The sequence below is a fragment of the Schistocerca cancellata genome, chromosome 4 (genome assembly GCF_023864275.1).
Source record: "Schistocerca cancellata isolate TAMUIC-IGC-003103 chromosome 4, iqSchCanc2.1, whole genome shotgun sequence".
Classification (NCBI taxonomy): domain Eukaryota; kingdom Metazoa; phylum Arthropoda; class Insecta; order Orthoptera; family Acrididae; genus Schistocerca; species Schistocerca cancellata.
This window is the reverse complement of record NC_064629.1, coordinates 569495675-569513265: the sequence shown is the minus strand read 5'-3', so window position 1 is coordinate 569513265 and position 17591 is coordinate 569495675. Positions and strand designations below refer to the sequence as shown.

General features: G+C 38.6%; 1 protein-coding gene across 2 annotated transcripts in view; it reads right to left on the bottom strand.

Annotated features, from left to right (window-relative positions):
* Positions 1-17591, bottom strand: part of LOC126184534 (ras association domain-containing protein 8) — a 91781-nt gene that overhangs the window by 15725 nt on the left and 58465 nt on the right. For both annotated transcript variants that reach the window (XM_049926940.1, XM_049926939.1), the window contains exons 6-7: positions 14614-14753; positions 13508-13682 (exon numbers count right to left, since the gene is read on the bottom strand). In XM_049926940.1, the coding sequence (XP_049782897.1) occupies positions 13508-13682; positions 14614-14753 (315 nt within the window). The remainder of the gene's footprint in view (positions 1-13507; positions 13683-14613; positions 14754-17591) is intronic.

The window sequence follows — 17591 nt, the reverse complement described above, 5'->3', positions numbered from 1 at the left end:
GGGGTCATGTTGCTCACGAAGTAGATGTTTTGCGATCAACAGAAGAATAAGTGCCCCTAACTACCAACGGGTGGGGGACGGAGGGGGAAGGGTGGGGTGGGGGTGATAGCAGGCTTCAGTCATTCTGGAAAAATCCTTTTGACACATTATTACAGATTAAATTCTGGATCATCACATTTTTCCAGAATTTTTAACATTGTAGCATCCCCAGAGGGTTTCTGGTTATTCTGTGGAAGCTAGTAGTAAAGCACAGCAGACGCCAGAGACAGCCAGCAGGCACAGTACATTGGCATGCCGTTTGCAGCAAGAGGGTAATTTATTCATTCAGAGATGGGCCAAGCTTGGCACCCCATTCTTGTTGAAACAGAGAATAATTGTCTCAGCAGGCTTTGACAGGCAATTATTTCGCCTTCGGGGCATTGTTGTCCTGTATGTGTCCCAAAGCAGTACACCACCATAAAAACTGAGCTACTGATTCGTATATAAACTCTCCGATTTCAGTTAAGGTCAAAGCAGTCCACCAGCAGCTATTGGGACAGCTGGGTGATAAGTGGACATGTACCAGCCAGCAGCCACCATCAGCTGGGGCCTTCGCTACTGCAGAGTCATCTACTGGTACTGATCCCTCTCCTGGGACTTAGTAACATACCACTGAGGGTGTGTGTGGCATGGGGAGGGGGGCTGTTCCTGGCCCACTGCAGCAGCAGCAGCAGCAGCAGCAGCAGCAGCAGCTGACTCCTGCCCAACAGGCCAGTGGGTCGATTCCAGGACAGTGTTACTGCCCACTTGTCTTCATTTGTATGGGGGCTGTGGCTCCATGCACTGCCGTTTGTCGAAGCAAAGCTTCTCGCTAAGAAACTGGCTTCCCCTGGAAGCATTCCAGCTGCTTGCAGCACCACTTATGCTGACAGTTTGCCACACGGCCAGTCATACTGGGTCACACGTTGCTAAGCTGTACATTCGTGTCAGTAATCCTGGGCACACGTCACAGCCGCACGCTGTGCAACCAGTGTCAACACACTGTGCACAGTGACTGGCCACATGCTGAGAGGGGGGCTTGGCCGCTGCACTGCAGCAACCATCTGCAGTTACACGAGTCATAATAAAGAACTTGTCTTGTTGCAATTGTTTCACTGAAGGCTCTTTCTAACACCATCGGCTCAACCAGCAGCTGCCAACTATCCCAATAAAAGTAGTGCACTGACACCCCAGGATCTACTTCAGCTGGTGTCATCTCCAGCAGATGTCAGAAGATCGAACCTCCATGCAGCACGATGTCGCAACTGCAGCAGGCAGTACTATCACAATGCGGTGAGTGAGAAAACCTTTGTTCTACTTCTGGATGTAGAAGAGGTGGGGTCTAGACAAGAAGTACATCGTAATCAGAGTACTTTGTTCAGGACAATAGAACCTGCAAATGTACCGCAGTTTTTTGGTAACTGTAAGGAGAATTATTTACATGCTGTTAGATGTACACAGTGTAACTTGCTATGGCATAGTGCACTATGTACTGAATCTGTATCAGTAGTATGTCGTATGTGCCACCGCTATGGGCATACAGCCAGGCAGTGTACAGTCTACGTGGTCGATAATAAGGCATGAATTATAAATAGGTTATAATTATTAGTGCATGAATGGTTGTGAATGTGGATAGGATGCAGAGACAAAGGTGTGTCCAAATCTGAGGCAGTGAGGATGTTACTAGGCAAAATAGTTTAACAACAGATAAGTCAGAGTTAGAGACAAGTTGAAGTTAGGGATGAACATTTAGCATTTGCTCAGCTATCTGTACCTGAAGCAGATCCAGCCTTTGCTGCAGTGATCACTCCCTTTTCTGGTAGGGCAACTGTTGATATGATGTCTTTTTTTGGAGAACCTGAAGACATCAGTAGAGATGGGTAGTTGGTTGGATAAACTGTGATGGGCTGGTGAGGCAAAAACAATTGTTAGATGTATGGAAGCGCAAAAAAAAGGTTTAACAATTGAGGCACGGTCTCTTGTAACGGTACAGGAAGAGAAATAATGAAAGGTTCCTTCAGGAGCAACTGAGTATGTTTATGAAAAAACACCATAGGGAAATGATAGAGAAGTTTGTGGACAGAATATGTGACGTCAATGTACAGACATATGAGTTGGGGAGAACAATGAAATGAATAAGGCAATAAATACTGCAATTTGCTGAGCATGGAGCACTTGACGATTTCCTGAGGGGTCTTCACTTGACATGTCGAGACAAGTGCGGACACGTATCCAAGAAGATCTATATTCTGTAGTTAGATTAGCAACAGAACTCCAAGAAAGTAATACAGCAGCCCATGTATGCAATAACCGTGGGGGTATTCTCTGATAATGTGAAATGCTACAAGTGAGGTTGATCGACACACATTCAGATGCAGTGTCAACAACCTCACTGGGTAGGAAGGATGGTTATCAGCGGTGGAATAATAAAAATGGCCATAGAGGTAGATGATGGTTGGTTGGTTGATTCGGGGGAGGGTACCAAACAGTGAGGTCGTCGGTCGAATCGGGTGACGGAAGGATGGGGAAGGGAGTCGGCTATGGCCTTTCAAAGGAACCATCCTGGAATTTGCCTGAAATGATTTAGGGAAATCACAGAAACCCTAAATCAGGATAGTCGGACATGGGTATGAATCGTTGTCCTCCCAAATGCATGCCAACTCCCTTGGTGCAGGAGAGGTAGACACAGAGATAATAGCACAGTGTTAAACACCAAAGGTAGCCCCAAGTTCACCAAGTGGTGTTCCCAGTAAATTTTGATGCAGCAAACATGTAAGCAGAGGTGGAGTGTGTTATAATAGTGGATGTGAAGGGCATAAAATATAGGGTTTTGTTGGGGTGACCGTGTCAGTAGCTAGTATAGACCTTGTGAGTCAAAAACAATTGAACCCACCACATTACAGGCTGTGTGGGTAGGAGACACTGATATAAAATTAACTGGATCGGTTCGATTAAGTTTTTAAATTGGGGCAGTTCAGTACAAACAATGTGGGAAGTGGTGGCTCATGTAAGTAACTGTTATGCCCTGTCGGGATGGTATTGGGTTCTATGGCAGGAATATGGACATGTACATACAAATATAGACACATACACTGGTGAAAGTTTAATATAATTCGATACTTCATATGGTACAATGATTCCACTGAATATCCTGATATGAATCCAGATAGTAGCCGGAAGTATGTATGGGTATTGCTCCTAACAAGTCCTACTTGAAATTTAATCACTGACTTGAGTCTGTTACACTTGTACTCACAACTCTATCTCAGCTAAGCTGACTTCGGACATAGACCAAAGACTGAAGACTCTGGAGGCTCAAACACTGCAGCCAGAATGCTGGAGCCCGAACACTAGAGACTGGAGGATCATTGCAGTGGCCTCTTATCAGCAAGATGCACGACGCTGTTGGCACCGATCCAAGGGAGCGTGTCCCCCAGGCAGCCAGCTGTTGGAGGAAGGGATTGCTCATGGCTGCCTCTCGTAGTAACCTGCATAACCATTATGGTCAACTTCTTATAGTGGAATAATACACCCTGAATGGTATCAATTGCTGATGATTACACAGTAACAGTTACTGCATAATCCTAGGGTTGGACTTTTTGAATGAGCACGATGCCAAAACTGACTTTTGATGACACTTCATGAGACAACATTTCACCTAAGGGGAAACTGTTGCCAATGGAATGTTGTCGCAATGTGCTGTCTGTCTTAAAGGACATACCATCCAAGTTACATACAAGACCACTAAGGCTTGATTTGCATGATATTGTGCCTGAGGGAGCTGGAAAGTCGCTTTGGGTAAGTGTGGAGCCAGACTTATCAGTTGGTATGTTGTGTGTGGTAGAATCATTGAAAAAGAGTAATATATTGGATATGTCATGGCATTTTGTTAGGAGGAATATTGTACTCATGCAAGAGGGAGATAGCGGGAGAATAGTAAGTGTGAATCTCAATAATTATAGTGCCTAGGAAATAAAGTTGGTGAAGGGAATGATTATAGTGAATCTGGACATCCTACACTATGATTTGGACACAAAGAACGTGAACCATGGTCAGCCATATGCTGCTGCTAGAATTGTATTATGTAAGAAGATAATAGAGTATCTGCAAGGGACCGAAACAGAAAAAAATGGAGTAATTATTACTTTAGTTTGAGGATTTTTTTTCCCCTCAAGGGCCATTGTTGGCAACAACTGTGACATAACATCGGATACCAATGGGGAAATCAAGGACCAGTACTGTAAACCATATCGGCTGTCTCATTATTGGCAGCAGCTTATGGAAGACTTTATAGACCAACAGTTAGCCAATGGGATAACAGAGGAAAGTGCTAGTCCATGGGGTGCCGCTGCTGTGGTTATGCCAAAGAAATCAACATATGGATCCAAGAAATGTAGGTTTCACTGTTGCTACAGATGACTTAGCAGCAAGACAGTGACTGATGCATACCTCATTCCTAATATCATGGAGACCATTGACAATTTAGGACAGTGCTGGTATTTCTCCATTATGGATTTGAGAAGTGGATGCCACCAGTGTGCTTTAGACCATAATCGTGGACCAGGGGACAAATTTCCTGTCCGACTTGATGAAACTGTTATTTATGTTGCTACAAATTTGGAAATTAATAACTAGCCTACTACACTTACAGACAAATGGTAGAATGGATAGGGAAGATAAGTGACTGTGTGAACCTGTAGCATTATGACTGGTACATATATCTTTCATTTACAGTGGCAACCTACAATCTGAAGGTTTACAGAAGTACAAGGCTATCCCCATACAAGGTGTTATATGGGACGAAAATATCACTGCCACTTGACATGGTTGAAACAAAGGCCTTTAGAGACTAAGAGTCTCTGCATAATTTCACAAGATCATTAAGAAACATGTGAAGACATGAGCAGAGGGCAAATACAAAGGCTTTGGACTGACTGAAAACAATAGTGGGACACAATGGATGGTTACCATGTTACAGGGTAGGGCAATGGGTAATATTGCCTAGCTGATACTCCTCGAAGGGTAAAACAAGAAAGTTTGTCACAAGATGCCAAGAACCATTCCAGGTGGTATAGACCATGAATCCAGTTAATGTGAGGCTGCAGTTGTCAACAAAAACAACAACAGTACATGTTGGATGCTTACAATCGTTCTGAGGCACTCTGGATGCATTAACATTAGTGTCGGGAACTACTTCTGGAAAGCAGATAAAGAAGAAGAAACAAAGGACTGAATGCAGGGATATTGAACAACCAATGCAAGAGTTAACACATGCATTGAGGTTAAGGAAATGAGAGAAAAATTCAGTGTATTTTCACTTATAATAATGTGATCATGTGATAAGAAGACTTTGAGGTATTGTAAGGAGTTATGGGCAGTAATGTTTTGTGTTTCATAGCAAGCAATGTGTGTAGTAATATTGTAGTATTTTGGTTAGGATTCATTTTATGCTTGTGTGTGTACAGCGTAAACCAGTAACAGAAGTAGACTTTTTTTTAAAGGGGGAGGGAGAGTGATTGTTGTCTATGTCCTCAGGTTGCTGTACACTATGGTTAAGTACAAATGGGATTCTAGCCATGACAGTACTACACCTCTTCATCAGGGGCATGGTGTGGGCACTTCTGGATCATTAACTGGAGAGCACAGTACTATTTACAAAACACGAAGATGTAGTAACCACCTGCAGTCTGTGGACACCTGGTTAGTTTTTAATGCATGGGAACTAATAAAAAGTAAGAAGGTTGGAGGAACTGCTTTCTGACCTAAGATGAGAAGTGAGGAGCAAAGGAGTGCTTGAAGTGTTTGGGGCATATGATAACCACATGGGCCTTATGGACAACAGAGGGATCAAATGCAGCTAGCAACAGACATGGTGCTGTGAACTGCAAGGCTGCTACCCATTTCCAGATTGCTGCTACTCATTTCCAGACCATAGTTTCACATGCAGAAATTGCCAGTACTGAGTATGTCTTTTTCCAAGGGATATTTGTGCAGAGGTTTACTACGTCAATGGGAGCAAAAGTTCCCATGTCTGGCACAGTTAGATCCTTACTGTTGCTTATTAATTCAACACTGATATTCATACTCCTGCATAAATTATATTCTCTTAGTCATGTAACAACTGTGGCATTCTTTAACTCATTCACTCTTTAATTACATAGCAAATATTTCACTCTCTTAGTCATGTAACAACTGTAACATTCTGTAACTTATTCTCTCTTTAATTCTCAGCCACCTATCTGTAAACCTTTTGTGTAACTTGTAATCAACATCACATTAATACCGCCAATATAAGAACACATCTGCAGCTAGCAAGATCCACTTAAAATACATTATATGCACTTGTAAACATTTATTCTATAATACAATCAGGGTGTATACGTGGACAAGGAAAAAAATTCCCGAATTTTTCCTGGATTTCCCGGTTAAAAATACACTTTCTCCCAGGTGAAAACACGCTTTTTCCACGTTAAGTGACAGTATATTTCCCCTTATCAATCCTTTGAATGGTTAGGTTTTATACACGGACGTAGAAATTCTCGGCACTTTAGAAAATGAAACTCAGGGAAAAAGACACATTTTGGAAATATCTTTGATGTGCAGCAACATGTACGCTGTGTATTTTTGTATTACGAAAGTATACACTGGAATTCCACCAAACACCGCATGTTACTTTCCTAATCATTGAAATCGAGATTGTGATGTGCTTTTGTAGGCCAGCCATAGCCCATGTCACGTGATCTCGCCAGCTGATGACAACGGATATTCAGAGCATAGGACACGTGATGTAGTAAGCCAACAGCAACATCACCATTAAGAAGCATGAACACACAAACAGGGAAAGTTAATAGTTTAAATTAATATACGTAGTGTTGCTACAAGAAAAGCAAAGCTTTCACATATAATATTGGTCTCTAAGGTTAATAAGATGCAAGAGAAGCTAAGCTTTTGCATATAACGTTGATCTTTTTTGCGCGTGTTACACTTTAAGATATGTCACACAAATGTGCCAGTAAAATTTTTAATAATGACATAAATGTCTGATTTTCAGGGTTCAAAATTCTTCTAAATGGCTCGTCATCAAAGAGTTGATTTTTAAATGAGAGTCAAATGCTCTGTGATTTAATAAATTCATGGTACATTCTCACACATAGTTCAACTTACGTAAAAGGATATTTACTTTGAAAGTAACGCTTTTCAAACCACCATTCGCAATATTTTCCCGCGACCTGTTAGAAATAGGTTCGTTTCAGCAGTTGCTGCACTTGCGCAGCTGTCATGATGTAGGAAGACCGTATGTACGTATGTGTAAAACATTGAAAGATCATACATTATGTCATAAAAGAAACAAGACACCAGAGGATACTCCAACAGCATCGGAATTTCATCAACCGTACTAAAATGTGCACATTTAAAGTGCATACTTAAAGTGCATATTCTTATGTCCAGATTCCCAATGAAGTAGATCTCAACCTGATATTAAGCTTTTCCGCGTAGTTCTTGGGATGTAAATTTTCTTGGAGCACCAGTACTGTATTATATCATGTTTGGTTCTTTATTATGGCATAATGCCATACATGCTTGAAGATGAAAACGTCCACTTAAAATGCAGCGAACAGTTGAAACTAGCCAGTACTGTGGAATTAAAACATTAGGTTTCAAATACACTGACTGCCTCTGCAGAAAAGGTTAATAAAAGTCAAATTTCTTTAGCAAACAGACAAAACTAACTTCATTGTTACGCAAGATGATTAATGCTTGACTGTCAGAAAGGTGGAAATAAAATAAAATCAGTAACTAATGACATATTTTAGCATCGCGTAATTATGTGAATGTATTTTAATTCACTTGATAGCTCCCGGCCACAGACATCAGTTTTGTTTTCATTTGACGTGAGAGTAATCGAAGGGGAAACGGCAAAATCACTAATTTACAAAAATATGTTCATCTTGTAGTGCACATCTTTCTGAAGTGCCAAAGTGCAGTGTCAAGCCTCTTCATAAAGCGTTTTTCTACCGCACGTCACTGTACTTCGTTCTGTGGAATTGAAACGTGTATATTCTGTAATGGATGCCATCAAACTATATTCAGGACAGTGGAAATTGAAATGTCCTGTGGTGCCTCTCCTGCTCCCTGTCGGCTGGTTTGACAGCCTGCCCCTCTTTTTTTTAAAAAAAATCTCACAATTAATAGCAGATGGGATTAATTGTAATCAGGAGAACAAGAACTCTTTAGAAAATTTGGACTCTTTATTGCCTATTAGCTAATAACTTGCTGTTTTGCGTGACATAAAATTAAATATAGGATACATAAAACAAATAAAGACAAGAGATAAGCAAGAAAGTACACATTTCTTCAATCCTCAGCTCCTAGCATTTTTTTCTCTCTAATCTTGCTACAGCTTTACATGGCGTGCTTTCCTTTCTGTGAAAGAATCTATAACCTCATCAAAGTTCATCAAATGTTTTGCTACATGAAAAATCGAAATATCGCTATCTATTACTGAAAAAGCTGTTAACACAAATAATACCCAAGACTAGTGTGGTTTCTCGATCTGATTACGTCTATTTTGTCACTGTCTGCTAGATAAAACAAAATAGGCTTTTCTAATACTGCAGCAATTTTGTAACACACACAAAATAAATGAGACTGTTTTGGCACAAATGATTATTTTTATAACATGACAGAATATAATTCATGAAGTACCAATATCAAATGCCTATTAGGCCTACAACAAGCACAAAGCTTTATGTTAGGAAATAGTTCCACATTTCATTCAAACGCACCAGTTTCTCAAGCATGAGATCAAAAAGTAGTATTACGAAATTTTTATATAAATTTGAAATCATTTTATTCTTCCATAATTTGTGTGATGTCCCCATTTGTTCTCCTTCCTCGTTCTTACAAACGATCTTGTCATCACTAATTCTGTAGCTATTCCTGCCACTGTCAAAATTTGTTCGCTGATTAACTTCACTAACCCTGCCAGAGTCACAGGCTCAGTTATCCCGCGATTATTTTCGGTTAGGCATTATTACATGTTTGTACAACATGTTTTCAGTGTTACTTCCAGAACAGAACTTAAGCGGCTGTTAGCCGGAGACTGTGCAACTGGTCCTTACTAATGTAGCGATCTGGCCACAAATTTTCTGTCAAAATTTCATTTTCTTGGATATACCAAGAAGATAATATGTAATCTTTCTCACCTGTTATTACCGTAAGTCATTGATTTCCATTCTGGTAGTTTGAATCTATGGATTTCGCTTGTAATTATAACAACGCTGATCATTCGCAAACCCAGTCAACCACATAATCAGACAGCGTTTGGCATTCATCTGTTCGGCTTTACTCCGCTCAGTTCATATAGCCCCATCCCCTTTTGTCTGCAGAAAGTTTATTTCTAGATATGACGAGGATTCTCTGACAGACACATCACGTACACTATGCACGCATTCAAAAATCAACTTATGATTCATTCAGAAACCAACTTAAAATGTGTTCAAAAATGTAAAAAACCAACAGGGAAGCATTTCAAAATCGTATGAATAATCGATAGACAGACATGCGCTGGATGCTAGGCACTTTGTGAAACAAGTTTTTTTTCCTCAAGAATATGAATTTGGTGACCCATTTTCCCGGTAGCATCTAGCTGCTTGCTGTGACTGCTTGCACAGCCAACAGCCACATTCCTGTAGCCGGAAACGGGAGAATCTACTACTCAAATGCGACTCAACTGTGCATGCGGAGGAGCCCGCTCATAACTGCAAAAATGAGTCCAATGTAAACAGTTGTGACTTCATGCTCATCGGAGGCAATTTATTGTTATGAAGCACTGCATAGTCTTCCTAAATCCTTTGGCACACTTTGCTGTTGGCAGACGTTTGCATGAGCACTGTGTGTCGTTGTATATGGTGCATTTCCTTTACAATTTAAGTTATTTTTGTTTTTTTCTCTCGTTTATGTTTTATTGTTGAAGTATTATTCTGCAGTAGCGGGATACAGTAATATTCTCTGGTAGAGTATCGGTTCTTACCAGTCAAAATCACAAAAATTTAACTGAAAACTAAAATAATGAAAAATTCCCAGATTTTTCCCAGTTTTCTCCCAGATGAAAAAATTCCCATTTTTTTCCCGGATCTCCCGGTTGTCCTGGGTCGTACACACCCTGTACAATTCATCTCAGGTCAAAGATCATGAAGTGGCAAAATGTGATCTCTATCATACTCATAGTCTTTGTAATTAAATCCAGTGATTACCTCCTGTGAATAAGTGTAAAACCAAGTGCTGTTCAATACTGTGATATCTATGTGTATTGCCTCATAATGTACATTATGGGAATGGATTTCCTACGGATATCACAATGCAGTGCACTGTAAGCACCTAAAACATAAACTTTCCACTTGTTAAATGTTTCGTTGCCGATTATTAAATTTCCGTCATTTTTGCCTGCACCATCATCGCAGTGTCTAGCTATGCTTGGTCCATCTGATGATGAGCCTGTGGCGACTCCAAAACTAGTTAATGGTACAATAAACCATATTAAAAAAACAAAAAAGGGACTGGTTGCATATTTATACACAAATAAATCACCAATTTGGTTCACAAAATGATTGAGAGTCTTGAGATGGGAACATCACTGTACTTATTTTCACACAATAGTATTGAAACTCATGGAGAAATGCCAGTGAGTGGGTCCAAACTTGATCAAAAAGTTTTAAGAATAATACTTTCAGACTTTTATTTTGGTGCATATTGAAGTTTTTAGAGCTCTATTGGGTTGTTTAACTGTTCCAAATTCCATAGTTTGGGAAGTACATGAAAGTAAAACAGCAAGTTTAGGCCAAGACCATGTTTTCATGCTTGGCTCTATGATCAGTGCCTGTATCAAGACATTAATTTGATAAACTTTTCTCAAGCTGCTGAAGGAGTAGTGAATATGGCTACAAAACTTTCTGAGCTTTGCCATAATCAATGTTAATCATAATTTTAAATTTTTTAATTTATATTTCTTCAAAGTGTGAATTATTACTCTGCTGTTAGGAATAATCTAAGTTGGGATGTCCAGCAGTTATCACAACTTTATAGGATTATTCAGATCATTACTTCCAATTTATGTTATATCATGGTCAAAATTCTCAAAAATAGAACTTTATAACTTAAAAAAGTCATTTATTTAGTTTTGTCCAGAGTTCGCTGTTTACTATAATTTTATCTCTTAAGTAAGTAATGTTCTTTTCTTTTGCACCTATCAAAAGTCTAGATTTGGGGGTGGGGACAAGAGTTTAACAGCCACTGCTGGTGTGGACATTAGATGGAACACTGGATCAGTTAGACAAAAACTGAGTAGGCAAATGGCCATACACTATTAAAGACGACCTGGTGATCACTCATCTGTGGTGAGGAAAACATAAATTTGGATGCTCTCATGGGAAACTGAAAGTAGCTCCTGTTGAACACCAGCACCACTGCAGCTCTTGTCATTGAATTCCAGCTGTGGTATTGAGTACAACTGCACTCCTCTTATCATGAACTCCCAATCTGTTTGCTCATCTTATACACTTTAAGTGTATCTTGATCTGCTTACCCTGTTTTTCCTTCAGACCATATTCTCTGGCCATTTGCTTCAACTAAATTTAAATTTCCTGTTTCTTTCACTTTTCCAAATATTTTACCAACAACAAATGACGGTTTGTTCAAATTCCCCTAGATTCCTTCTTTACTCTTAAATTTTGGCATGAAATTTATATTTCTACATGTTTCCCAAATAATACAGACTGAAGAAAAAACTGCAGCACTTGGAGGTCAACATGTGATTCCTCATCCAGATTCAAGACAAAAGTTTACCTAGCAAAATCAGATTTGGTGCATTTTGAACACAAGTGTATGAAAACGAGGAGCTGGCGACACTGTCACACTGTGCAGTGCATCGTAATGAACAGAGAAATGTGTATCACCCTGCACTACTGTACCAGCTGTCATAGCTCACTAAGTAGACTGCTGAGAAATCAAGCCCACATCCATCATGGAGCTATGGTTCGAATCCTTGTCAGATTCCTTTTTTATTTTTTAGACATCCATTCTCTAATTGTCATCGTTTAAGAGCAGGACATCATTTTGTAACAGGACAATTGCCCATCACTTGGCAGTGGGATCCACTACACTGCATGCGTCTACTAACCACGCAGTGTACAATCATAACTGGTCCTGTGAAGTACATGTAGGGCAGCAATGAATACATTGATATGCTTTTGGTGCTGTGTGCATCGGATTACCAAGCTACTGCTGTTGCATGTGTATATGATGCACAGTACCCTCAATGGCGGCATCCTGATAAGAATGTTTTTCATCAACTGAAGCAATGCCTTTGGGAAACCGGTAATCTTCATCCACAAGTAATGGACAGATGTTGTCCAAGGACTAGACGTACTCCACAGAGGACATGATTCTTGAAACCATTCACCTATCACCTCAGCAAAGTACCCATGATATAGCAAGGCAGTTCCAGATACCTCACAGACTGGTTGTTTAAGTGTTGCACGATGATGAATTGCATCGGTATCGTTACACGTTAACTCAACACCAGTGGCCAGAAGAATGCATTTGATGAGTACAGTTTTGTGAATGGCTTTTGCACCAAGTGGAAGATAACAAAAATTATATGAAGAACATAATACAGACTGACGTATCTAGTTTCACTTGTGATGGTATTTTCAACCCCACAACAGCCATTATTGATCGGAACACAACCCACACATAACCCACGAACATGACTTTCCGGCACACTTTGGCATAAACCTGTAGGATGGAATTGTGGGAGGAGTGATTTTGGGCCCTTGCCTATTTCCAAACAAGTTTAATGTGTCACTGTATCATACATTTATCCATGATTATTTTGTATTGGCTTTATTTGTGTCATGGACAAAACAAAGTGGTCGTTTACATATGCAAGAAGTTTATGTTACATCTTAATGTTTAAATAAAGGTAAGAGTAATAGAAAGAAACACACAAGATACCGTACTGTGGAGGTGTAAAATGGATACAATTTGATGCTTTAACTGCAAGGTTTGGCATAAAACTGACTGTAACACTGATGAGTCTGCATTTCTATTCCCCATTGCATTGCCTCATACTAATGGGACAGCTCCAAGACAACACAGAGTTCATGCTACCTGTTCTTGGCCATGCTGCAAGCAGTTACAGCATTGCCAGAGCCTCGTTTCTTAATTCGCATTTATATTAAACCCATTGGGAGGACTATGTTTTCCAAGACACACTTTTGTTTTGAACTGGGATGAGGAATTGAATGCTGACCATCAAGTATGGCAATTTTTTTTTTTTCACATTGTATATCTGTATCAAAAGTCTACAAATCTCAGTATAACAGAATTTATGACTTAAAATTAATAATACCAAACTGTTCATAAAATAATTTATAACTCTAAGATTTAACACAAAAAGGATAAAAGCAATCATAATACCAGTTAATACCTCTCTCTTCAAATTCTCAGCACAAAGAGCAGACATCTCAGCATTCTGACGTGCTTGTTCCACCTCCCGTTGCAAACGTTCCATCTCTCCCAACAATGATCGCTCCAGAGACTGTCTATCTTCATATTCCCGCAGCACATATCTTTGCTCCAATTGCAATTCCTCTAGCAACAGCCTGGATAGGCATACAAATATTATTTTTAAATGATATTAAAATAATTTATTAACTATATTTATTGCACTGAAATATAGTGCCACTATTGAAAAGAAGCTGAAACTTTTTAAAATGGTACTGGCTTATCCATACAAGAACCTAACAGATTTTAATTTATGAGAGATGGTTAGACATGATATGTCTATCCAGGGAAACACACACACACACACACACACACACACACACACACACACACACACACACACACACACAATTGGGGGGGGGGGGGGCTACTAAGTTGAAATGAAGGGCTATTCAATGCTCATGAGGCCTGTTTATAACCCAAACTGAGATCAATAGAAGAATATATACCATGTAAACCACAGGTAGCAATTTAGGAATGCTTCTAATTAAACTCACATTCTGTGAAGTGGTCAAAAAAGTGATAACTTAAAACTGTAAAATATAGATGAACGTAATGAACCAAAATAAACAAAATTAAATAGATGTCTTATGACACAAAGTAGTTTTTTGTTTTGGTTTCTTGACAGACAAATCTAATGTTGTCACCTGGAATCAAACCTCGGTTCTCTGCATCAGTTGCCGGTGAGTTACTATTAGACCATGGAGGTGGTCAGACAAAACAACATAAGGGCCTGAAGTGTTGGTGTTGGTGGTTACTGTTGTTGTGTTTTAGAGTGTATGACATCAAGGTTAGCAGTACCCGTGTCAGAAGTGAATTTAATAATCAAGTCCCTTTACAACATTTTAGGGATTATTTCACATGGAATTCAAGAAAACATTCTCTTGGGCAATAAAGAATTTATCTTTAACAATTTCACTACTCCTACGTAAAATCATCAGATTATAACTGTAGCATGAGACAGCTAATTCAATACCACAAGTGCAAGTACAAAGTAACATTTTAAAAACCAATTCATGTGTTATTTACCTTATTTTGTTTTTGCACTGAAGCAATTCAGTCTCACAGTTTGCAAGTTTTGAACGTAACAATGTGAGTTCAGATTTCAAAGTCTTCTCTTGCTGACGCACAATCTCACTCTCTTCTTCTACATTCACCAACTGCCGTAACTGGAATTATGAGGACAATCTATCAATATTTAAGCTATAAGTGAGTCTCATGAGGAAGAAATACCTTGCTATATGTGTATGTAATATGGGATATATGTTTTGCATAATTATACATAAGTAAGGAATACACAAGTAGTAAAACTGTTGGTGCTGAATTAACTAGGGGCATGAAAAGACCAAAAGGAAAGTAATTTTAATATCCTGTTGACTTATTTCATTAGAAATAAGGAAAAGTTTAGTTTATGACTATGAGAGGTACTGTTGGTGACGCAACGTATCTTTTATAATCACTATTAATGCTTCAAGTATGTTGTACATTACGGTTTGTTCCAATTCAACAGAACAATAAACTAATGTTGATGACACATAGTGTAAATGAATGTGATATCTGATATCTGCATGCGTAAATCAAGATTTTAAAACCAGGTTCAATAAGAATTTGTGATGCGTAAGCTCTCAGTTACTCTACTTGTTTCAGAGGTTGAATAGGAATGTCAATAAAAGTAGCAGGCATTTCCTCTTAAGAAATACTGACTTTAAACAGCAAACACAGTGAATACATAAATAAGTGATAAAGAAGCTGACCAAAAAGTTATGCAATTTGGTGGCAACAAAATGCTATTTGTGGTGGTTTGAGGACAATACGCGGTATTGTAGGCCTCATTTCAGGATTTGACTTTTAAAACTTGTACACATCATGTATTAACAGATAGATTTCAAGGTATAACAGAAATGTGTGATTATGGATACTCATCTGTGTAATTGTTGAGAAGATTCACTAGTTTTGTGTGTGGATGAGATGGCCAAGAAAATTGCTCGTGTATGAAGATGACAAAGTAACTCAAAGAGTTGTTGCATTGATGAGGTTGGTTTTGAATTCACATGACAAATCAACTTCTGTAGGAAAGGGCATGTTTCACATGGAAAGGTGGCAACAATAAGAAGTACTGTTTGTTCATGTGTTTAAGTATATGAGTTGGGCATCAAAAAGGTGGGAATTAGTGACAAGGAAGCTGATTTCATGAGCAGATGAACTACTTCTGTGTAAATGAGGTATACAAATGAGCCTGTTCCAGAAATGTCAACAGTTCAGCTTTAACATGGATCCATACGATCAAAATATTGGCAATGGCATAGTAACAGTAATCTGTCCACTATCACACTCCAAAAGACACATTAAAACATGCACTAAATACTGTGTGTACATAATTATTTCACTGTCTCAGCCAGATAACTTACAACCTTTAGTTTAGTAACTAGGTGTAGAGTGTTGACATCATCTTCATTTTCATGAAACTGTGAAGTATCCATTGTAAGAACTCTTCACTCAAATCAAACCTGTTTAAGAATACTCTTACTTTATTAGAAACAAACTGTTCAATCCCATTAGTCATAATTTTTGGGATTTGGTAGATTCCTCCGTGAATTCTTATATACTTTTATCCACTGGTTTTGTTTCACGATTCAGTGTAGTGGCCATTTTCATTTTTGATTTAGGAGATTAAGACAGTATAACGCAGGACAGGGACCATAAATGATTTTTCAGTTTTTTGTGAAGCTATACTACAGGTATACTACTGTCAACATAATATACACACAGAAAGTTTTGAAAGAATTCTGAAACCCAATTACATTGGTTTGCCTTCGGAAGTGGCACAGGATACATACTAGTAAGGAAAACAGCAATAAAACAAACTGCAGTCTCTTCTTGTGGTCATAATTCAACTTTATCAAGGAACATAAAACTTTATCAATATGTAAACGGCACTTGCCGTCCACCCTGCATGATGGATCCCCTAGGAGCATGGAAAGATAATCTACGAGATGGTTCTAAGAGAAGAGTCTTCGCAGTTAATTCAAAATTTATCAATATAATCCCTTCATATCTCTTATGTCTTCAAGATAAATACAAGAGATCTTTTACCAAAATGCCTTCAATGAAAACACACCCAGTCATTGAAAAGTTGTGGTATTTTAAGCTGTTGTGACAAACACTAATGATTTAACTAAACCACCATTCAGTGCGAGTCTCAAGAAACAATTTTATCATGCCTTTTTCTGCAGTAATTTACACAATATAAATATGCCTAAAATTATCAGCATCGAGCAAGTAGTGAACTTTTCATTTCAAATAAATTTGGACACAAAATTTATATTTTACATACATTAATATGTTATTTAGTGAACTGTTGAATTTCATATTCGTTTTAGTCTTGTCTGTTAATGGCTGCCTGTGCTCGCTCAGGAATTCTCTTTCTCAAATAATTGATGAGTGATTCCACATATGAACCTTGGAGACCCTTTCAGCTGACTGCTGATCAAAAACTGGTTGTCTTTTTTCCAACTGTAAGGATATTCAAAGCAATGATGTGGGCTATATTGCCAAGGTCTTGAATAAGAAAAAGTTTTTTTTATTTATTTATTTTACTTATGAAGTTCCGCCATCTCCCAGCATATTTATGTAACTGCCCCCTGTTGCTAATACAAAGCTTCTGTTTTAGTATACAGTTTCAACTCCTGTGTTTGAAGTCATGATTTTTCCCAGTAAATCTTTACTTCCCACATAGATACTATGACACTTTGATGTGTAGTTAATTTACTCGCCAGCTCATTGTACAAGAAAACTGTAGTCTAATGTTGGTTTGACAGATGACAGTTTACTTCTAATTATTTCATTTTAGTAATGCCCACAGAAGTATATATTATTTTCTATAAACAATGTGAAAATGAAGACACTGTACTTTCTATTATTACAAACACCCATCAAAAGTTAATAATGATTAGGGTTGTATGCACTGGGTTGTAAGCATGTTCCGTAATCTGTACTGTTCAGACTGC